Genomic DNA, 23,222 nt, shown 5'->3' with positions numbered 1-23,222 from the left:
AGTGGAGGCCTGGGAAGACCAAGGGGGAGAGAGCAGCAAGAAGTCCAAGCCCACCATGCCCCCAGGCGCAGTCGCAGACTCCGAGGCCTACCGCATTGCGCGACATGTCAGCATCTTTCCTAACCTTATGGCCGCAATCAACAATTGGGATGCCGACCAGCTTATCGGAGATCGGATCCTCGACCCTCACCGCAGTCTCAGTAATAACAACGAAAACCTCCGCACAGCTCTTGTGAACAGCGACACAATTCGACACTCATTCATCTGGGACATTGCATTGGAGGCTTGCAAGGGCTCAGCCAAGGTCGCATACATTCACAAGACGTTGGAAGAGCTACGCAACAAGAAGACGACCATTCCCCATCCCCGTCCTCGCGCACACCAAGGAGAAACCCTAGAGTACAGAGCCAAGTACGTCGTACTCGCGAGCTCGACATTGTCACGTGCTCTGATCTACGCTTACATCTGCCAAACGTTTGGAGAGAAACACGTTGTTCATGCCTACAACGCCGTGACACGGGACAAGGAAGTACCCAAGTGGAAGAAGGTCTGGGATGAGGGGGGCGGCAAGGTCGACGATGGCGTCTATATTCTCGTGGGTGCAACGGGCGCGATGTGTCAGTCAATATCGCTTACAGAGGGCAACATCTTGCATGGTCTTGAGCCTCAGAGTAACGCGCATATTGCTGAACAGGCTGCGAAACGCCAACATCGCATTAATACGAGGTTCGCCGAAGTCTTCGTTGAATGGCTGACAACTACTGCCCCTCAAGGATGCCGAGACACCATTGACATGAGGATAGTCAAGAACCTCCAAGCTAAAGGCTATTTTCAGAGCACGATAAAGGCGCAAGACTGAGATACTTTGAAGGAATGACTGCCCGGAAATCGCGGAGACATACTGTAACTTTCTCAAGTAGTCTGTAGTACAAAATCGATCCCATGACTCAATACCGATATAGGCGCACCAGACTAACATAGAGTAACGCTGTACGTATTGCCTACTGCTGCCACTGTAGGAAGCCTAGAAAGTTGCCTCTGTTAGCAATAGCAAGTTACTGCTGTACCTAGGTAACGTTGTGAGTGGAAGCGCTGCTGTCAGCCTGACTTGCGGGCGCGTGGTCTTCCGAGTCAGGCCGAATGCAACCTACCACACTAAATACTACTCCATGCTTCGCAACCGCTTCGCAATGTGCCCTCGCTAGCAACCAACCGTTGCGGCAACTTGCGTCCCAAGCCATATCGCAACCGCTTCGCAACGTGCCCTCGCTAGCAACCAACCGTTGCGGCAACTTGCGTCCCAAGCCATATCGCAACCGCTTCGCAACGTGCCCTCGCTAGCAACCAACCGTTGCGGCAACTTGCGTCCCAAGCCATATCGCAACCGCTTCGCAACGTGCCCTCGCTAGCAACCAACCGTTGCGGCAACTTGCTTCCCAAGCCATATCGTGATCTAATGACATAGTTTTGTACGACGGCTTACGCCGAAAAGTCAGACATGGATGCGATACAGGCTCTAGCTGCAGCCTATAGGGTATATAAGCTCTCGGCGGTACAGCCACCTACTGCACTGAAATACGAGCTAGACCAGGGACAGGACTTCAACAAGAATGCGATTCGGAACACGGTGCTGTGCAACACCAAGGCGTTTGCAGATTCCAATGAAGCGAATCTACCAAAGCGAGAATCGGAGACTGAACAGCAGCATCACGACAGGATTGCACGCCGCATTTCAGGAGAATCAAACTAGGGCGATCGACTCGTTCGTGGAAGATCTGAGGAACCAGTGGCCAAGGCAGAGTCCCAGCGTGCCGTCCAGGACTGAGTATACTGCCTACCTCGACGTTTTCTCTACAGCGACAACCATTAGGAATCAGTTTGTTCATTGGTTCAACAACCGTCTGTTCATGCAGCAGACTTGTCAACAATCAAGCCAGCTTGATCGCTATCAAGCTGGGGCATCAAGCTGGCGTATCAATCAAGCCAAGCTAGAGTAGAGGTATAAATCAATTAAGCCAAGCTACTATAAGCTAGCTTGATTGTTTGGCTTGATTGGCTTGATAGAATTAATACTCTATAAAGAAGGTTAAAGTAAGTAAGTAAGGTCACGTGGTGATAAGATCACGTGGTGATAAGATTATATAAGGATACCCCTACACTATCCCCTTTTAAGCTTCTTGAAAGGGGGATTAATTTTGTTAAGCTAATCAAGCTAAACAAGCCAAGCTTATTAATTTTAACCATCAAGCCAATCAAGCTAAGCTGAGGTAGAGGTACCCACTAATCAAGCTAAGCTGGGGCACCCAGCTTGATTGGCTTGATTGTTGACAACTCTGTCATGCAGTACCTTGGACAGTCCAGAGAGTTGCCCAAAAGGTGTTAGTAGGTGTATGAAGCCATACCGTGGTCTCTGCGTAACTTGCCCTCGCTGGCAACCAACCGTTGCGGCAACTTGCGTCCCAAGCCATATCGCAACCTTGCAGCTGGAACATTCGGACGCTTTAACTACCTTAGGGCTGGCGCTCCAACCTTCTTCACGCTGCACCTCTAAAGGCAAATACTAGTGTTATATTATTTGGAACTGCGCTCTTAGATGTACGAGGCAGAGCGACCCTCCCTATCTAGGACTACCTCTTTGAGATCTTTCGTGTCTTCAACAACTAAACTTTAGTATTCAATATTATATAAGAATAGTACTCTAAAAAGAGAAATAACATGTATTCTACACTCAAGGACGCGACCTCTTCTGGGATTAGGGACCGTACTCTACCTTGTTAGTCGGTGCGACTATATGCCGCACCTTGCCGGCACGCCCTGGCCCCCTGCTTTCCATGCCACGTCTTCTTTTCTCTGCTGTTATTCTTACTACTTTTCTACCCACACACTAATCGCTGGCTTAGAGCGTCAGCCTTGGTTCTAAAATGGATCAGTTACAGCTCGATAGTGACCATTGTCAGGATAAACACAGCGGAAGAGGCTTTCCTGCACAGTGGGACGCTACAGTCGCTAACAACTTAGCATACAGCCCACCTAACCCGTCCTACAGCAGATTTCTTGCGCGTCGTCTCGCAGAACCATGCCGTGTACCAGGCGATGTACGATACGCGGGATGGATCGTTCCAGAAGTAGGCGACGACGAAGCGTGCAAGCCGGTTTTCATAGCCCACTCGACACTAGATGCGATATGGCTGCTGAAAGAGACGCTGGGTGCCAGCACACTTGACGCAGAAAATTGGGGGCGTCTCACAAGCGCTGCTATGGACTTTGCTAGTAGTAAGTCTCTAGAGCCTAGAAACTTAACTACAGCGCGGCTAATGACGCCAACGGAAGGCATCGCGGAGGACCGCATGGCTATAGACTCAGACAAGGACGATAGCATACCGCCATCAGCACAGAGGGCTACAGGCGACCTTGTGCCGTACCGTAAACGTCCAGCCTCCTCATCGCCTATTCGCAGCGAGATCCGTGCCAACAGCTTAAACCGCCTAGCAATACAGGAGGACAGCGCGGACGAATCGACGGCTAGGGCTAGCGAAGTCAACACTATGACAGTACACGCTGGCAAAGACACAGCTAGAGCGGAGGGGGGACACGAGCGCGGAACAAGCGACGAGGACAGCGAAAACCAGAGTGCGACGACGCCTCTATCCGTAAAGAGGTCCGCAACAGTTACAAACAAGAATCGTCTTGCAGAGCTACGGCGTACAAGAAAGCTAGAAAGATCGCGTGTAATAAAGCTCGAGGCGATAGGCTTAAAGGAACCGCCTGAGAAGATGCCTGCGCAGGAACGTATGGCGTACGGCAGCATTGCGCCAGACGATGAGCCGACGATCTCTTGGATCTTCAAGCAAAAAGTCGCGGAAGATGCTGATTTCTATACAGCCTCGCCAACACCCTACTATACTGCCTGCAGCATGCTAGCAAAAGCGCGTGCTTTTGGAAATGCAACCTCGCAGTACAGCGCTGCGCAGTTCCTGCATAATTGGCGGAAACAGGGCACGCCGTTCTTGGTAAAACCAGTAGATCGTTATGTTCTTACCCAGACGCAAATGTCGCAGTCAGTGGATAGTAGCGCAACACTTCATACTGATGCCGACAATGCATTCTGCTTTGCCTGGGACATGTGCACACGGTACGAGACGATGCTTGCAGCTGTAAACATTGGCACTCGCTGGGCTTTCGCTTTGCTAGGGAAGGCGTACGCTCGCAAGGTCGACGAAATCCAGGTCGCTGATCGTCTAGCCAGTAACGACAGAACTCGCAACAGGTACGGGAAGGGCCAGGCACGAACAGAGGCTATCACATATTTGGTCCATCTGGTTTGCCAATCACCATCTAAATCTGACCACGCAGCCTTTCGTTACCGCCTAAAGCGAGCGACACGATGGTTCGACATAGTTCAAGCTCTAGGCTGGGGATCGCTGCTGCTCATACCCCACGAAGAGGTCTCAAACCATTGGCTCGAGCGTGTGCTGCGGAAGAACCAGCGCGATGTTTTTCTTGAGCTAGTGAAGCGCGAACGGCCGGAAATTTGCACGGCAAGCAGGGCCCTCGAAGCCTGGCTAGGGCCGGATGGAATTACTGGTGCGCCGATTGCTGGAAAGGAGAGGCTTAGCATTGAAGCGAATGCGCTAGCTACGGCGGTGGGGTTAACAGAGATTCCAGACAGCGAAGCCGAAGATGACACTGATTCTGACGCATCGGAAAGTATCCCGGCATCGCCGGCGCCATTGCGACAGATGTCGGTACTTGAATTATTCTGTCCTGTAAGCCCTATAGGTTGAACAATAAACCGGGTTACCTGACGACCCTGAACTATGCGCTGCGGAAAAAGAGTGATGGGCTCGAAGAGCACAATGCTGAGCTTCTAGCGACACTCTACGGAAGTAGTGAGGTAGACGAGAGTTGCTAGTCATAGCGGTGCTTATTAGCAGGTGGGGTGTATGCGTCCGTGTTGCGGAAGCTTGCCAATTTAGTGTTAGGCTAGGTCTGTCGTCTAAGTCACCGGCTGTACCGTGGCTCTCGACGATTACAGCCTGCTAGGAAGCTGCTGTCGTATTGCGATACAGATAAGTCAACAACACCGCAGGCTACAAATCTACAAATAACTACAAAGAAGAGCGAAACACATAGCGGCTTCCTCTCTTTTCCTTAAAGGTTGCCGCGCAAGGTGCTATTACCTTTGCCTGCGGAGAATAGTAACAGGATGCCTCTACACTGTGCTACTTCAGCCACTAATGCAATGTAGACTTCGCAGGCTCTATTCTCTAGTGCCTGCGTCTTTTTACTATTACGTTAATTATGTAAATAGTAGAGAAGAGACACAGTTAAGATTAAGAAACGGATTACATGCGACAACGATAGTACGGTTAATATTGGGGTTGGTGTTTTTCTGAATTTACAGTTAATACGAAATATTTTAAAAAATCATAACACTACGTAACGTGTATTAATCTCTTCAAAAGCTGTATAGGATAGAAGATGTATATAGTATATACGTGTTTTATAGGAGAGAAGATGTAAAATTATAGTGGAAGCTATAATAGCTTACTCTACACTGGGGACTCCTGTATAATAGTATGACATCGGTCAACCCATGCATAATCAGAACTACCAAACACGCATTGAATAAAACCTTTAGCATCGCTCCGTAGTCGCATTAACTCTGTACGTCTCTTCTCAAGAACGGAATCATAGTTGATCGCTATGTCGCTGTTCCTTGGGGAGTCTCGACGCCCACTAGTAACCCGAATCCATTGCAGTTGTCGAAGGAAGCGGTTGTTGCAACCTTTGTGCTCTACCCCAGATAGTACTATGTTAGCAATGCTTCTTACTTGGGAAAAGGGCCTCTCTTAGGGAAGTCTTACCAATCTTCTTCGTCATCTCCCGTACCGAAAGCACCCAACCATCGTCTTCCTCCGACGGGAAGTAATCTGGTCGAAGAGACCAGAGCATTCTTGTTACCAAGGCGGCCGCAAACATTTCAGAGTTCTTGGTTGGTCCTTTGGAAAACTCAGTCGCATTCACCGCTACAGTAGGGGTAGCTGAAGAGGATGCAAGGGTTAACACCAACATGAGCATTAGATCGCATTTTGGCTGACCTAAGCACTCGATGAGGCACTGACGTGCTCTGTGGTAGTGTTCACGAACCTTCTGATTCATGCCGGACTTTGAGAACTGGCCGTCCAACTGCTGAAAACCTTTTTCAACTAGCGGCGGGATGGCGTTAAAAGGGATTTGGCAACCAAAGTCGATAGTACTCTTTGTTTGCGAGCGCCGCTTTGCTTGGTGTACTGCCTCAATCGCTGCCCGCTTGAGGCTGCCCGGTCTCGCCGCTATAGCGGATGGGGCCGGAACGTTACCGACTAGCCGCGTCATTCTCCGGTAGCTCAATCGGCCATGGTATGAACCAGGCACACAGTCAATGCGGCACGCCGCTAGAGCTGACATTATGGCGCTGATCCAGTATTCCTCCTTCATCGCCTTGGCCCTGGCGTGTTGCACGGCAGCGCGTAACACAGTGAACCAGCTCGCGTTCTTTGAAAAGAGGTAGCTACTAGATTGGCCATGGCTGTTAACACACTCCCAGTAGAGCTCTTGCGCAAAGTCGCGTCGCGTCTGGCTTCTCAAACCCGAAGTCGCTTCTGGATAAAAGACAGGAAAGATCGACTCGTACTCCCTGTACTGTGTTAGCGGCTGATATTTGAAACGCTAATTGCACGAACCCTGCAGAGAAGGGGTGCTCGCTTTCAGCCCAACGCGTCACCTGCTCTTGCGCCTCCTGTCGTGCCTGCAGTGTTGTTAGGCTTACGCTTTGAGCATTGCCCCGTCCGCCCTTGTTCAGAGCGCGATAGAATTGGTGTGTTACGAAAGCGATTGTCTGCGGCTTCCACATCTCTTCGAGCACCTCTACTAGGAACTCTTCTGCGCCACGAGGCCCTTTACCTGTGAGCCCACCAAGCTCACGGAACCATACCTCGCTGTGACAATAAGCGGCAACCTGGGGCCCATAGTGGTGGCGAATGGAAGCAACGTGCATCATAATAGGTCGTCCATTGTCCATGCGCGGCCAACGCACTAGGTTAGCATGGCCACTGCCTTGCAGATTGAGCATGTTGGGGTCGATAAACGGCCACCCACCCTGCTCAATGCTTTCTATGGTGCAGAGAGGCCCGAGCACTGAGCCCACTAAAGACCGGGGGAACCCAGTAAAGCAGTAGCTGCCAAGGCGATCGAATGCGGCCACACCTTCCGCTAGGGCAAAAGGCAGCCCTTTAGAGCCAGCAGCCTTGAAGCGACGATAAAACTCGTCTGATGCGTGCGCGAACAGACTAGCAAAGGAGGAGAGAACCTTTGGAAAGATGCGTTCTTTGAACGCGAAGAGGACATCAATGTAGGTAGGTTGTTCCAGCGAGAAGTACCGGATTAGCTGGAGGATAGGTTGAAGCACTGTCGCAAAATTCCGTTGACCGTCAGCTAACTGCGACACCTGCACAGACAGAACTTGCTCCATCCTAAACGCGTACAGTTCTTCCTTTATAGCGGCTTTAATCCGCTGTTGCTCGCGAGCGAACGGTTGGGAAGACGTAGGGTTATCAGGAGTCTGTTCGCCTCGCAATTTCCGCAGTAAACGCTGCCGCTTCGCCGCTACCCGAGGGTTTAGGTTGCCATCCTGATCTGGCAGCGTCAGGGCAGCCGTGGCAATGCCCTTGGTAGCAAGTAAGTTGCCGGGGCTATGGCGTATAGTTCGCTTAATGTTGGAGTACGCCTGAAAATAACCACTAGTCAACACGCTCGCACCGTTGTTCTGATAGCTCATGTTGTCCTCCATTACAGCGAGCACGTTGTCGCGTAGGAATGCTGGGGGCTGCGCGGAGGAGAAGTTGCCGTACGATGGATGGAAGGCAAGAGGGTAGAAGGTAAAGTCGCGCGGGTGTTGGTATTGGCGAACAACGTTGTTGCGATTGGCAAGGAGGCAGCGCGCAGGTGCGAGAATGACACCGACGTCATTAGAGGCGTTAGGGAGGTTGGAAGATGCTATTAAGTGGATGTCGACCGCTAGCGCGTAGGAGACCGTCTCAATGCTCTCCAGTCTATACTTGTCCTCTAGTGCGCGTAGAAGATCCTGTGTGTAGTTATCAAACGGCTGTTGATGGTCGTGCGGCGGGGGAATTGGATCGCCTGTTTGTGTACCGCTCTGTGGGGGCGTAGCCCCCTCTGCGCCGCCTTCGGACCTAGCCGCCGCGTCTTCAGAGTTAGATAAATCATTCTGAGAGTTTGGTAAATCATTCCCAGAGTTTGACAAATCATTCCCAGAATCAGACGTCTCGCTATCAGAGTCAGACGTCTCGTCATCAGAGTCAGACGTCTCGTCATCAGAGTCAGACGTCTCGTCATCAGGGCGCAACCGGGTTTCCTTAGGCAGACTATTGAGTTGCTCAGTAGACAACTCAATTGGAAGGTTCTGCCCGTAGTCATACGCATGGAACGCTGGCAGGTTCTCAGTCTAGAACGGATCCTGCGTGTTCTTGCGCACGTACTCTGGCCACCCTTCCATGAACTGCTCCTGGAACGTTTCCCACTTGACGATTGAGATCGATTGCGACTGGGGTCCATCCAATTTCCAAGAAGCCTCAACACCCTCTCCAAGTAATACGCCTGTAAGGAAGACTTTCTTAATGTACGACGTAAGGAACAGGGCATGGGAGGGTTTGAGAGCGCTGTGCTCAGACGCCTTCTCGCGGCGTTTGCGACGTTCGCTGCCTGACAGAAGAGGGTCTACTGTGCTATCGACAGGGTGCATAACAATAAACCAAGATTCGCGCGTTCCACCCTTTGCAAGACGGAAGGTACGATGCTCCATATCAAACGACAGTCCGTGGCTGTGTTTAGCGCTGTATGGAGCTCGCCAGTGTTTAAAGCTGATTGTTACGTGGTCGAAGAACGTAGAGAACTTCACAATGGGTTGGAGCGGCCGGCCGATGATAATGATAAGGTCGAGGTGGAACTCAGGGATAAATTTGTCCTCAGGCTTGGCTGGTCGGGACCCAACGCGCCTCGATCCGTAGTCTATCGTGTATCGCTTCTGCAGCATTCCAATAGCCTTACTGCCGTTAAATTCGGGGCTGTCTATCATCTTGATAAATCCCTTCACTACTACGTAGTTACTATATGCGTACAAGTAGGATGCTCTTAAACTCACCAGGTAGTCGGTGGTCACCTCCGCTGTGGTCAATAGCCCAGGTAAGTTGATTATTCGCTATTGCGTCTTCGTCCCCAAGGCTGCTCTCGTGGTATTCTTCTCCATCATGCTCGTCAGGTTCTCTATCGTGCTCATCAGGTTGCACATCTTGGTACAGGCCGTCCTCCTCTCCAGCACTGCTGTTATCGTAATCGCTATCGTTTTGTTGTGCAAGATCTAAAGACATGATGATAAGAACAGTATTATATAAAATAGTACGTTGGCTAAGGGCTGAGGATCTTGTAGGGTAGATCGATAGATGATGATCGAGAATCACAATATCCAGTGCAGAGGAAAGAGGAGAGGAACAGTGTCTATTGGGTTAGGGCTAGGGTCAGATACGGATTACTTCCTCCAAGCCCCTCGTTGTTTCTGTCGAGTCTTTTCGCTTGGAGAAGCACTGCCCTCTACAGCTACCTGGTCGCCAAGGGTGTGTTTCTTACGGTGTTTCTTTCGGGTCTTTTCGCTTAGAGAAGCACTGCCCTTTACAGCTACCTGGTCGCTAAGGGTGCGTTTCTGACGGTGTTTCTCTCGGGCTGCAGCAAGGTCGCTTAGACTCAAGTCCTCAATCCCCCTGTTTTGAACTTTGGTCTGCTGGGATGCCTTGGGTATGCGCGGCTCAGTTGAGGGGTGAGAAATTAGCTCTGGGGTAAGCTGGTCCGAACTCGACCGTGCTGAAACGCTACGTGCCGCTTCAGAGACTGTCAGATTGAGCTCTCTCTCTCTGCTAGACTCGGCGTTAGAGTGCCTTGCGGGCAGCGGAACCTCTTGACTTGTATTATCAGAGTCTTCTAGAGTGTGTCTAGACATCCATTCAGTGATTGCGACCTGAATTGTCTCTAGCAAGTCGTTTGCTGCCCTAGTAGACTGGAGCGCAGGTTCGTTGACGACTTCAGGGACCTGACAGATAGCATCACACGCGATTTGTGCGATTGTAGGCGTTCGCGCTATGTAGGTATCGCTTTGAATTAGGCACGCCAAGTGCTTGTTGTGCAAGGTTGGCCCTGTGAAACTGGTCACAATTGACAGCAGTTCTCTCCACACCTTATGCTGGAAGCGTGCGCCGTAGTTCTTGATCTCTGCACTTGGGTACTCGTCAATATAGCGGTCTAGTATAGAGCTTGTGAATGCTTCCGCATTTTGCTGTACGTGTTGCAGTACTTCTTGTTGGAGGTCAAGAGATTTTTGATCAGCCTGGCCGGCATGCCTGCTCTGCAGCACGGGCACTAGATACTTCCGCAGTGCGGGTTTGTTGTTGTCGCTGTCAGACACCTTGGCGGATCCGCTGTTTACCCATTGGCTGACGTGGGTCATAATACTCCTCATAAGCTTCCCCTCTTTCTTCGGGGTTTTTAAGAGAGCGAGGATGTTTGTGTACGTGTGTGTGGGCTTTGAAAGTACAGTGGAGTATAGCGCATGGTAGGCCTCATTGCTTAGAGTTGGGAAGAAGCCCTGCCGGCGCGTATGGGAAGGGCCAGGATCCTTGTCTAACTCCTCGCCAGGGTAGAACAGGTCTTGTACGTCATGGGGACTTCGTGCCTGGGGCAGGCTAGCTAGCGTGTTCCAGTCTGCTAAACTGGCGTCAACCCCATACTGCTTTCGAATAGATGTAGAGATGCGAAGTACGTTCTCAAACGCAGCGAACCAATGCTAGACAGTAGATTAGCAAGACAGGTCAGAGTATTTCGGCGGCGGGTTACACATACGTCATCTATCCGACAACTAGCCATCCACTCAAAAGTGGAGAGATTAAACGTTGCCTGCCCAATTGCGGTAGAACACCAACGCGTAAGCAGGGGCTGCCAGTTTTGATTTCTCCACAGGGTAACTAGCCGCCGTATTGGGAACTTGACGCGGCTACTAAGCTGAAGATGCTCTCTCATCTCTTTCTCAACTGACTTGCTTGAGCCTTGAAAGAGATTGGCGTTTGTGCAGAACAGGCTGGTTAACTCGGACCATATCTGGCCATGATTGTCAGGGAGCGTAATATCGGCCCGATTCGCCCGAAGTTTAACACGAGTGTCTGGTGGTAGCGTGTCTAAAAAGGTTAGGGGCTGTTGTTCACAGTACGCGCGTTAAGGGGCACCCGCCTTTATCGTAGATGCGGCACACCCACCACCTCTCCTCTTCTCCTAACTGCCGAAGGCGAAGATACTCTTTGAATGCCTCTACACGATGGTGACCCGTAATAAGTTCCGCTGTCCCTCCAGTCACGCTTTTCCAGCTCTTGAACGACGGCCATTCCAATCCTTCCTTATCCGCAAACGTGGCAGAAGTAACTGTGCTCTGAGCTGGCAATTCCACCTTCAGATGATGAAGCATCTGCTCTACGTGTTCCTTAGAACAGGCAATCTGCAGTTGGTGGCTAGGGTCTCGTCGAAGAATACCAGTTTCGTTAAAGATCTCGCAGAGGCGGCGCTGGTGTGCTGTGTCAATAGACCTATTGACACCAAAACTCCATTCTGCGCTAAGCGCATCGATTGGAAACTTCGCTATAGCGAGTAGGTATGGCGCAGCTTGTTCGTGGATAGGAGTTGTCTCTTCAATCTCTGGATCATTCGTACGCTGCCGTTTGCTGTTTTTGGTTAAAACGTTTGCTAGAGGGCGCTTCATTGCAACGTTGTTAGAAAGAACACAGAAACTAAGGTAAGTGGAAAAGAGATAAGAGAAGGTAAGAAAGCAATAGAGAGGTACTACACAAGGTATAAGTAGGCGAGAAGCCGTCTATTCTTGCATAGGCCGCTGTAAGTCTAGCGGTGAGTGTTAGTCACTCTCGCCCCCAAGGGCAGCACCTTACGGCAATCCGCGGCTACTATCTCGCCCCTGGGGGCAGCACTCTACGCCTACTATCTCGCCCCCGGGGGCAGCACTCTACGGCTACTATCTCGCCCCCGGGGGCAGCACTCTACGGCTACTATCTCGCCCCCGGGGGCAGCACTCTACGGCTACTATCTCGCCCCTGGGGGCAGCACTCTACGGCTACTATCTCGCCCCCGGGGGTAGCACTCTACGGCTACTATCTCGCCCCCGGGGGCAGCACTCTATGCCTACTATCTCGCCCCGGGGGCAGCACTCTACGCCTACTATCTCGCCCCTGGGGGCAGCAACTTACAGCACTCTACATCTACTATCTAGATACTACTATACGCACCATCTACGAAGAGTAGACAGGCGGAGGTGCAATTTCACTCATTAGATCTACAGACACAGCATTTCACCAAGCATAACGACAGTAACATTAGCGCTACGTGTACGCCTACTATCTCGCCCCTAGGGGCAGCAACTTACAGCAACTTGCCGCAACCCGCGCCTACTATCTCGCCCCTGGGGGCAGCACTCTACGCCTACTATCTCGCCCCTGGGGGCAGCACTCTACGGCTACTATCTCGCCCCCGGGGGTAGTAACTTACAGCAACTTGCCGCAACCCGCGCCTACTATCTCGCCCCTGGGGGCAGCACTCTACGGCTACTATCTCGCCCCCGGGGGCAGCACTCTACGGCTACTATCTCGCCCCCGGGGGCAGCACTCTACGCCTACTATCTCGCCCCCAGGGGCAGCACTCTACGGCTACTATCTCGCCCCTGGGGGCAGCACTCTACGGCTACTATCTCGCCCCCGGGGGCAGCACTCTACGGCTACTATCTTGCCCCTGGGGGCAGCACTCTACGCCTACTATCTCGCCCCCGGGGGTAGCAACTTGCAGTAACTTGCAGCAACCCGCGCCTACTATCTCGCCCCTAGGGGCAGCACTCTACGCCTACTATCTCGCCCCTAAGGGTAGTACTCTATAGATACTATCTTACCCCTAGGGGTAGACCTCTATAGCTACTCTCTTACCTCTAACCCTATGCTAGTTATACTGTTTACCTCTATAGTATTATTAGCTATATAGTAATATAAATAATAAAACTATATACTTTAGAAATAAATCTTACTATTAGTAATAAAGGATTTAAAAAACTATACTAACTATTACTTAAAATACTTAAAAACTCTTTTTTTAAATAAAATAAAAAAAAATTTATTTTTACCTTAAATCTTTTATTAACTTTTAATAAATACTACTTTTAAAATTATTTCTTTCTACTAGTTTACTTAATTAAAAATAGCTATATAGTTAGAAGTAGTATATAAAAGGCTATACTTAAGGAGCTATTATATAAGTATACTATTATTTTATTAAATAAGAAAAGAAGTTAAGGAAAGCTATAGTTTAAAAGTTATTTAGGAGGTAGTAGCTTAGAGTATTATTTATCTAGTATACTAGTATAGAATCTAAGTAAACTACTTACTACTTAGATTTTATAAATAGTATACTTTATATATATAACTAAGATCTTATTAAGGAATAAGCTAATTAGGCTTTAGCTTATTATATAGTAAGTTAATTAGAAGTAACTAGTTATTATAAAATAATAAATTATAAAAAACTACTTCTTATTTTTTAAATAACTATACTTAGTAGTTACTAATACTTTATTATACTTTTTTTTCTTAAAGAAAAAATACTAAATTTTTATAAAATATTTTTTATTTTAAAGTATTAAATATTTTATTCTTTTACTTTATAAATATCTTTATCTTAAATATAAGTTATACTCTTTTCTTCTTTTTATAAAGTAGTTAAAAGTTATTAAATCTAAGTAAACCTTTATATAAGAATATAGATAAATAAAAAAGTAAAAAAATCTTATTTAATATATTACTATATACTATATACTTACCCTTAGTTAAGTAAAATAAATAACTTTTTTTAAAAGGTTTCTTAATTATAGTAAAACTTTATAAATTCTTAATCTTTATTTAAGTTTTATATATAGTAGTATAAATTTCTTTTATAAAGATAATATAAGAAAGTCTTACTTAGTAGTAACTAGTATTTAGTTAATATAGCTTTAAACTATCTTTACTTATTACTTAATTAAATACTTAATAACTTTATTCTTACTTTAGTATTTATTATTCTACTTATTTAAATAAAATTTAATTTAACTAGCTTTATTTTATACTTTTTCTTTATTTATTACTTTATTATTATAAAGTAAAAGTAGTCTAGTTTTATTACTTCTATAGTAATATTATTAAATAATAAATAAGAAAGAAAAAAATTAATTATTATAAATATATTTAGTAGAAAGTATATTTTTTAAAGATATAGTAAAAGGATTACTAACTATTTATACTAATAGATATATAAATTTTTAAAAGATTAGGTAATACTAACTTTAATATTTATTAAAAGTTACTATAATATAAACCTTAACTTACTATAATATAAACCTTAACTTACTATAATATAAACCTTAACTTACTATAATATAAACCGTAACTTGCTGTAACATGAACCTTAACTTACTGTAACATCAACCTTAACTTACGGCAACATCAACCGCAACTTACTGCAATATTAACCGCAACTTACTGTAACATGAACCTCAACTTGCTGCAACATAAACCTCAACTTGCTGCAACATCAACCGCAACTTGCTGCAACATAAACCTCAACTTGCTGCAACATGAACCTCAACTTGCTGCAACATAAACCTCAACTTGCTGCAACATGAACCTCAACTTGCGGCAACATCAACCGCAACTTGCTGCAACATCAACCGCAACTTGCTGCAACATGAACCTCAACTTGCGGCAACATCAACCGCAACTTGCTGCAACATGAACCTCAACTTGCTGCAACATGAACCTCAACTTGCTGCAACATCAACCGCAACTTGCTGCAACATGAACCTCAACTTGCTGCAACATTAACTGCAACTTGCTGTAACATTAACCGCAACTTGCTGCAACATGAACCTCAACTTGCTGCAACATGAACCGCAACTTGCTGCAACATTAACCGCAACTTGCTGCAACATGAACCTCAACTTGCTGCAACATTAACCGCAACTTACTGCAACATCAACCGCAACTTGCTGCAACATGAACCTCAACTTGCTGCAACATCAACCGTGATATATCGTAATGTATAATACAACATACTATAGTACATATTACCAACTATTGTACCACCTATTGTACCTTACTATACTACATATTACAGCTTTATACACCCGTATAAGTTCTACATACAGTATATTATTACTTCTCCTCCAAAATCCTCTTCTGCCTTAACTCCTCTTCTCCCCAACGTAGCCGCAACTCTCCAGAACCGCTTGAAGTTCAGGGCTTTACTTCCAACCCATCTATTGTCAAACATATACAGCTGCATACGGTGAACTCAAGGTGTTTAGGAAACACACCTTTACCGCGATTTATTACAGTGTCTTTCAACAGTGTTGTGCTTGCGTCTTTTACCAGCACGTTTATTATTTTGATACAGTGTATTATCACTTTAAGAGGAATAGAGTAAGCGCATAAACTCTTACTCTACTACTTCTCTTCATTACTACGTACTGGCTTTCAAAGAACAAGAAGAGATCGATATTAGCCTAGTCCCACACTATCCTACTGGGAGGCTTGTCTTCCTTGATCTCCAAATCACCTCCAGCGTCTCTAGAACCTTTTCAATCGTACTGGTTCCAGTCGTGTGCTACGTTGCTGCACTGATCTCCACCGTGACCCTCATCATTGCCGGCGTGATCCTCATCATCGTCAGCGTGATCCTCACCCTCTGGCTTGTCCTTGGCTTCGTCTCCACCATCGTCGGCGTGATCCTCACCCTCTGGCTTGTCCTTGGCTTCGTCTCCACCATCGTCGGCATGATCCTCACCCTCTGGCTTGTCCTTGGCTTCGTCTCCACCATCGTCGGCGTGATCCTCACCCTCTGGCTTGTCCTTGGCTTCGTCTCCACCATCGTCGGCGTGATCCTCACCCTCTGGCTTGTCCTTGGCTTCGTCTCCACCATCGTCGGCGTGATCCTCACCCTCTGGCTTGTCCTTGGCGTCATCCCGATTCCAGTCATCTCCACCGGAATAGAAATCAATTCCATCACCGTCGACGGGGGAGGCTGTGGAAAATGTGGGGAGAGGTCCGTAGTTGGCATCGGGAAACATCTTTATGGGCTCTTCAGTGGCCTGAGAGCCCGCAGCGAAGGCCTCTATATGCTCGGCGACATTGAACGGGGGGTTGAACTCGCACCAACCTTGAGCCAATTCTGGATCAACGTGCAATTGGATGGCGGATTTTCGGTCTAGGCACCATTTCCAAACCTTGTAGTAGGCGAGCTTGACGTACCGCTTGTCCTTGTCGGTCGCACCAGTGTATTCGGCGAGGACGCTCACAGGATTACCAACGATAACGAGGAGGGAACGCGCGCGTCCAACGGCTAGGAGCATTCGTGTGGTATGCTTGACGAAACCGAGGTCGCCAGCGTTGGTGGTGTCGAATACAATACCTTCCTTCTCGGCGCCCTGCATTTTGTCGACTGTGAAGACTTCGACGTCTCGCAGCTGGACGCTAAGTTTGAACAGCTCCTCCTCGTCAACCTGATTGGCTAAGTGCTCCATGAATCTAGCCAATACGAAGCGGATAGCGGCAACTTGCGCTACATACGGGGTGATGATAGCGACCTGCTTACCAGAAAACCCGCCAGCGATCATCTTGCAGACGGCCCGGAGGGTATAGGGAATGAAGTCCTTGTTGTAGCGAGACTTGGTGGCACCGACGATGTCGTGGCTACCTTTGACGCTGACGAAGATGACGCGATGGCCGGAGGAAATGTTGAACTGCTCCATCGCGATCTCCATGGCGCGAATGTTTTCTTCCCGGTCATCTACCCCGGGGGCCACTTCCATACGGCCACGAGGAAGGATGTGGTTGGTGAGAGCGTTGATGTCGGAATTGAAGCGGTACTGTGTGTGCAGGTAAATAGTGGTACAGCCGCCTAGCATCGCACGATGGAAGAAAGGTAGGTCCTGCTGATCACTGAAGACGTGACGTTCCTCCGAACCACCGGCAGCAGAAGGCTTTGGCTGATGGATATCGCCGAAGAACAGGTGGGGTGTTATGGCCTTGCGCTCGACCATCAGCGGGCCCTCGTTATTATAGGCGTGCGTGTACACGAGAGGAGCGAGCGTGCTTGACTCGCTTGACTTGCCAGCCTCGTCGTGATGAACGGCATACGGCTGCTCGAGCGTATGAGTACGCGGCTGCGAGATTACGTCGGAGGTCATGCCAATGGCTACGGCCAGTTGAGCGAGGTCCCTAATGATCTCGTTGGTGAGAGCAGTCAGTCGGCGCATGTCATCGGCGTCGAATTCTTGGCCTGAAGCATAGAGGTCGAGCTGAAAACGGAAATCGCGGTACTTTTTTGGTTGGGCGATTTCGTGTACCACTAACTCGTTCGTATCGGCATTACGCTCCGGCACTCCGGCGAGGCGCAGAACCCACGCACCCTCCGACAGCATTTCCAACTGAAGTCGCTTGTCGGTGAAAGACGACTTTGTCTCGGACGTCTCAAGAAGGATGCGGAATTGCGAGTCCACTGTCAGTGCGTCAAGGAACGCCATGGTCCGCCTGTCTTCACTGGACTTCTCCTGGTAAGCCGCTGCCTGCTCTTTCAGCTGGTCCTTGGTGAAGTGCTCTTCTTCGATGTATTCAAAGTAGGGCGGCTTCTCGTTCTTTAGCAGGACGTTGCGAGCAGCTTCGGACTCCTTGCGAACAACCGCTGTCTCCGTCTCTTTCATATGGCGTCGGATTACGATAGGGAAACGTGCCTGGATGCCAGCGGCCTTGAGCTCCTTCCGTCGCTCTAGGCAGGCCGTGTAGATCCTGAGCATAGCGTCGTCGAGCTGCTTGTTCAACGGCGACGTGACCCAGAAAGCAGCAAGGCGACCAAGGCCATGGATAACGCCAGTTTGTTGAGCCTCGTAGTGCGCAACAGCCAGAGCCTCGATGATGCGTGTCTTGCCAACGCCACCAGGACCTTGGATGAGCGCTACACCACCGGCAAGGGCGCGAAGCTTCTGCAAAACGTCGGGTTGGAGTGAGCGGTTCAGACGCTCCATGATGCTGTCCTTAGCACCGTTGTCTCCCAAATACGCGAACATGCCGGCGAAGTAGTCCACGATCTTGTCGTCTGGGAAGCGAAGGTAGGAGTTGTGGAGGATTTGAGTGACATCGCTAAAGGCATCGCCGCCTCGGAAGTAATGGTTAAGGGCGTTGATCTGGCGCTTAATTCCCACGGTGGCAGGGTTCAAGCGAGCAAAGACGTAGATGCCGCGAAGCTTACGCAATGCCTCTTCAGCTTCAGGCAAAGTACGATAGTTAAATGCACAGCTGTAGTGAACGCCCTCCTTGAACAGGGGCTGCTCGGCGAAGGATGCACCCAAGCGAGGGCGGTAGAGAAAGCCGCCTATGTAGCTAGCGGGCGTGATGCCTGCGGACGGTTTGATCTCAAATCGCCAGGTGTCCGCTTGCTCCTGGTAGGGACTGAACTGGATGTCCACGAAGGCGCCCTCGCGGTAGCTGGCGCCCTCTGGTACCCTGAGCTCGGCGTAGTATAACCGGTCACCGCCGCCGCGAACCTTCATAATCTTGGTGTCGGTGATCTCGAAACCCTTCTGCTTGGCGGCCTTGCGCAGTTCGTGGACAAGGTTCTGGTAGTGCACGGTGACGTACTGTGTGTTGTTCTGGAATGCCCACTGGGGAGGGACCTTGAATCCTTTCGGCTGCTTGTCGACAGAGATCTCCATGCCAGTCTGAGGGTTGACACGACAGTCCTTCCAGTAGAGCAGAATCGGGTCGTTCTTGTATTGAGCTTGCATCTCTTTGTACACGGTATCCATGCGCTCTTGTGCTGACTCTGTGGCGACCGTGAAGAAGTGCAGCACGGTGCCCTCGCCGCCATTCTCGAGGATATCGCGAGCACGATGGATGACTTCATCGAAGATCCCAAAGTTCTGGTGGGAGAAGAACCCCAATCCGTAGAGGGGGCGGGAGTTCAGAGGTTGTCCGTCAGGTTGTTCGGTTTGGAGGTCGAAGCGGAAGTGTAGGAGCATCCCTAGTTCGCTGAGTGCAAGCTTACTAGCAGCTCGCTTAACATCTTCTTGGGAAACCCTTGAGGTGAAGAACTCATCGGTGATCTTCATGGGAAGTACAGTGCAGTTGACGATGTTGTGGGCTGTCAGGGTAATGGAGGCTGCCCGATGAGCGTGGCCACGGAGGGTGATACTAGCGTCGTCGCTCGGATAGGAAATATCCATCTCTACACTAACGGAGGAGACATAGTGAGGGATCTTCCGAGTGAATAACTTTGTTGTGAAGCTAGGTTTATCCAGTGGTGGGGCCATGGTTTGGGCAGGAGGAAGCTCGTCTTTGCCATCCTTGGAGACGTCCTCCTTGGAGACGTCCTCCTTGGAGGCGTCCTCCTTAGGAGCACGAAACTTGCGGGTTTTGATCGGCTGGGGATAGAAGCAATCCGAGGCAACGTGGCCGAGACGGTTACAGCCGTTGCACCTAGGGCCCTGGTCTGCTGCTGGCTCACTAGGGCATTGCTTGGAGAGGTGCCCGTGACCACCGCAGTTGAAGCACTCGTTCGTGGGACAGTCGCGGTAGACATGGCCAACCTCGCCGCAGTTGGAACACGCTTGCTGTTCGAGCTTCTTGGGGCAATCTTTGGCCCTGTGGCCTGGTTCTTTGCAGGTGAAGCAGGCGTGCTTCTCTCGGTCAGGGGCGTCGGGAAGGCCTCCGAGCTGGACAGAGTCTTTGCCGGGTGCCTCCAAGACAGCAATGCCCTGGTCGTAGACTTCTGTATCATGCGGCGCCGACGTCGGCCGGTCATTGACCATGTAGTGCATGACAGACTGGTCGGCCATGCTGGACGATATGCAAAAACAGAGTTTCAACGGTAGGTGAGACTTTGTTTCTATACGGACAGCACATCGTTAGCAATCGATCAGCGGAACAGGAGGCCACAACAACTTACCGACAAGGGTCAATGGGTAGGTAGAGATATCGACGTTGAGAGTGGTTTGCTTTCAAGAGAAGCAATTCGGGGAAGGTGTCAAGTAGTTGGTGTGGAGGAAAGTGTTATTTGTGCAGGACTAGGTAGCGCGAGCGCGAGAGACGCTAACGCCAAGCAAATTTTGCGTTGCTCACCTTGGGTTGTGCGTGAGGAAGCGAGGAGCAAGATAAAGACACGTGAAAAGAAGGATTGGATGGAGAACGATAGGGACGCGAAGAGGATATGGGGATCACCCGAGTTCTACAAGTTGGTACCAAGAGACAGAAGTGGACAGCCAGTCGACCTTTGGGCAATAGGAAGATAACTATCGGACCGGCCATACAAATAAGCGAGGACATGCCAAGGTGAATGGGAGATCTAGCGAGCGTCAAGGCCACAGCAATGCGCAGCGTGTAGCCGGCTACGTCTTGGCTCTCTCCTTCGCGACTACAGTTAGTCCTACGGCTGGGTGATCCCCATATCTCTTTTCGCTTTCTTTTGTTTGGTTCTATCAACTTCTATGCTCGATTCAGTTCACGATGACGGCCAGAACTGCGTTTGGGTGATCCCCATGTCTCTCCCTACTTTCCCTGCTCCTTGTCTCTCTTCTCCCTCTGCTCGCTTTCTATACACTCGGGTGATCCCCATATCTTTTATCAACTTTCTCTGTTTCGCGCGTACGCAACGTGAGCCCGCGTCAGAGTCTTGTGCGCTGTACCCGCAATGCTCAACAGTGAGCGCTCACGCCAGAACCGGGTGGCTATACTATGCCCTACTCCTGGTCATCGTTCTACTAGGCTCAGTACGGGCGACGAGGCTAAAATTACTGGGAGCTTCCCCTTTCACTTTTCACCGCTCTCCGGCTGTTTCCTCGCGCATGTTGCCACAACACGAACGTTGCGACGCTCGCCGCAACACCACCCACCCACCACGTACCGCAGCATCGTCAACCTGCATACACCTTCTACCACGGGTGACTAGGATGGACGATAACACGCAGTCACCCGCCCATCCACCGGCAGGCGACCCCAGCTCCCTTAGCTACTCGGGGAACCAAACAGAGATCTTCCGCGGCTTCGGCATCGACGACGCCACCAGACAAAAGGAGATAGCCAGGACGATTGACAAGATTCTTGTGGACAACTACCCCGATGCACGCAATCGAGGTGCAGCAAAGCTCAGCGACACTGCCAATGAAGACCTGAACAAGAACCTACACGCCCTGGTCTGGAAGTCCGTACCCGACTTCCGCAACGAACCCAAGGCGTGGAGGACAATGGCGATTAGCAAGTTGATCACACATTCTCTCAATCGCCTGAGGAAGCGTAAAGCGGAAGGCGACCATGCTAAAGCCCCAACCCCCAACCCCTTGACGGCAACCTCTACACTCCAAAAGCGCGAGTTATCGCCAGAATCAACGCACAACTCCAAAGACCACCCACCTAAGCGCTCTCGATCCAGAACCGTTCCTACAGGATTCACGCCTACTCCGAACAACGACAAGCCTGCTAATCCTCCCATGCCAACCGCTTCAAATCTCGACACACAGGTACATATATGCGCCGTAAAGGATGGAGAGATCAGCGAAGTAGTCAGCATGGTCGAATTCAGTGACATATGTTAGGAGGGCATCCCCAACTGGGAAAAACTACGCGACGAAGCTGAGCAATGCTACGAAACTGCGCAAGGCCTAGGACTCGATGGATTCGACTTCAAGGGCCGCTTGTTTATCGCTCCAAGAGCAAATCAGCATATCGGAATTGGAAGCCAAGGTGGATTCAACTTTGCTATGCGAGAAATCCCAGCTGGCACAGCCGTAGTGTTTGTCACGACGGTTAGATTGAACGTAACCGACACGCAAGTTGCCTCCTCCAAAGTCGTCCCGCCAGCAGAGGTGCAAGATGGTCAGCAACAAGATGCCACCCACATGCAAGTTGCCTCCTCCGAGCCCGCCCCGCCAGCAGAGGTGCAAGGTGACCAGCAACAAGATGCCACCCACATGCAAGTTGCCTCCTCCGAGCCCGCCCCGCCAGCAGAGGTGCAAGATGGTCAGCAACAAGATGCCACCCACATGCAAGTTGCCTCCTCCGAGCCCGCCCCGCCAGCAGAGGTGCAAGGTGACCAGCAACAAGATGCCACCCACATGCAAGTTGCCTCCTCCGAGCCCGCCCCGCCAGCAGAGGTGCAAGATGGTCAGCAACAAGATGCCACCCACATGCAAGTTGCCTCCTCCGAGCCCGCCCCGCCAGCAGAGGTGCAAGGTGACCAGCAACAAGATGCCACCCACATGCAAGTTGCCTCCTCCGAAGCCGTCCCACCGGAAAGTAAGGAGCTTACACCCAAGACACTCAAGGAGATACTAGATTTGGCGGCCAACATACATCCATTATCCTGGTCGAGGGAAGAATCCACACCTAGCAACAGCGCACACAAGCAGCATCCTGTAGGTCCGTTCTCGTCATACATGTCCAGGAATAACAGCATCGCCTTCCCCCGCACACTTCAACCCTCGTCGTTCACACCCGTGAATCTGCTACCGCTCGCCAGACCTGCCAAACCACCGTCCAGCGCACCTAAGTCCTTTCTCAAGTTTGTCGAGACCTTCCCTTCTAATAGCTACCACGGTAGCGGACTAGACGACCCAATACATATCAGCGACGATAGTGGTAGCAGCGATTCTAGTGACAGCGAGTCTAGTAACAACATGGACATTCTCGTAGACGATGAAGAGGTGCTAGAAGAATGCATGTTAGACGAAGGCGAACCGGAACAACCCCCATTGAACGAACAAGCTAAGACCCAGGCAAACGCGCATTTCTCGAGCACTATGAAGGTGAAGATGGATGGTATGTCTGCTTTTGCGCACGCGCAAAAGTCGAACATAGACTTGTGGGACTTAGCCGCGCAAACCTTCGGCCTTGCGCTCGACGACCTCAAAGGCGACCAGATCAACCTCGGAACTGGGGTCGGCTTAAACCCAGATTTCCACCCGCTACCCCATCAGTTGGTCGGCGCCAAGGATGGCTTGGATGTCCTCGCCGGCGACCGAGGAGCACTTGTCATCGCCGACGACATGGGCATGG

General features: G+C 50.0%; 2 protein-coding genes across 2 annotated transcripts; one reads left to right on the top strand and one right to left on the bottom strand.

The window, feature by feature from the left end:
• Positions 1–3,314: 3,314 nt before the first annotated feature.
• ACET3X_003695 (uncharacterized protein) lies at positions 3,315–4,784 on the top strand (the record flags this gene model as incomplete). The annotated part of the gene is made up of 1 exon (XM_069448998.1): positions 3,315–4,784. One exon carries the CDS (start codon positions 3,315–3,317, stop codon positions 4,782–4,784), a length of 1,470 nt encoding a protein of 489 aa, XP_069310242.1.
• A 1,296-nt stretch (positions 4,785–6,080) lies between these two features.
• Positions 6,081–9,428, bottom strand: ACET3X_003694 (uncharacterized protein; the record flags this gene model as incomplete). The annotated part of the gene is made up of 5 exons (XM_069448997.1): positions 6,081–6,101; positions 6,151–6,679; positions 6,726–8,234; positions 8,541–9,153; positions 9,203–9,428. 5 exons carry the CDS (start codon positions 9,426–9,428, stop codon positions 6,081–6,083), a joined length of 2,898 nt encoding a protein of 965 aa, XP_069310241.1.
• Between the last annotated feature and the right edge of the window lie 13,794 nt (positions 9,429–23,222).

The sequence above is a fragment of the Alternaria dauci genome, chromosome 2, assembly GCF_042100115.1.
Source record: "Alternaria dauci strain A2016 chromosome 2, whole genome shotgun sequence".
Taxonomy (NCBI): Eukaryota; Fungi; Ascomycota; class Dothideomycetes; order Pleosporales; family Pleosporaceae; genus Alternaria; species Alternaria dauci.
The sequence above is the reverse complement of the archived record's forward strand: the minus strand, read 5'-3'. Positions and strand labels throughout refer to the sequence as shown.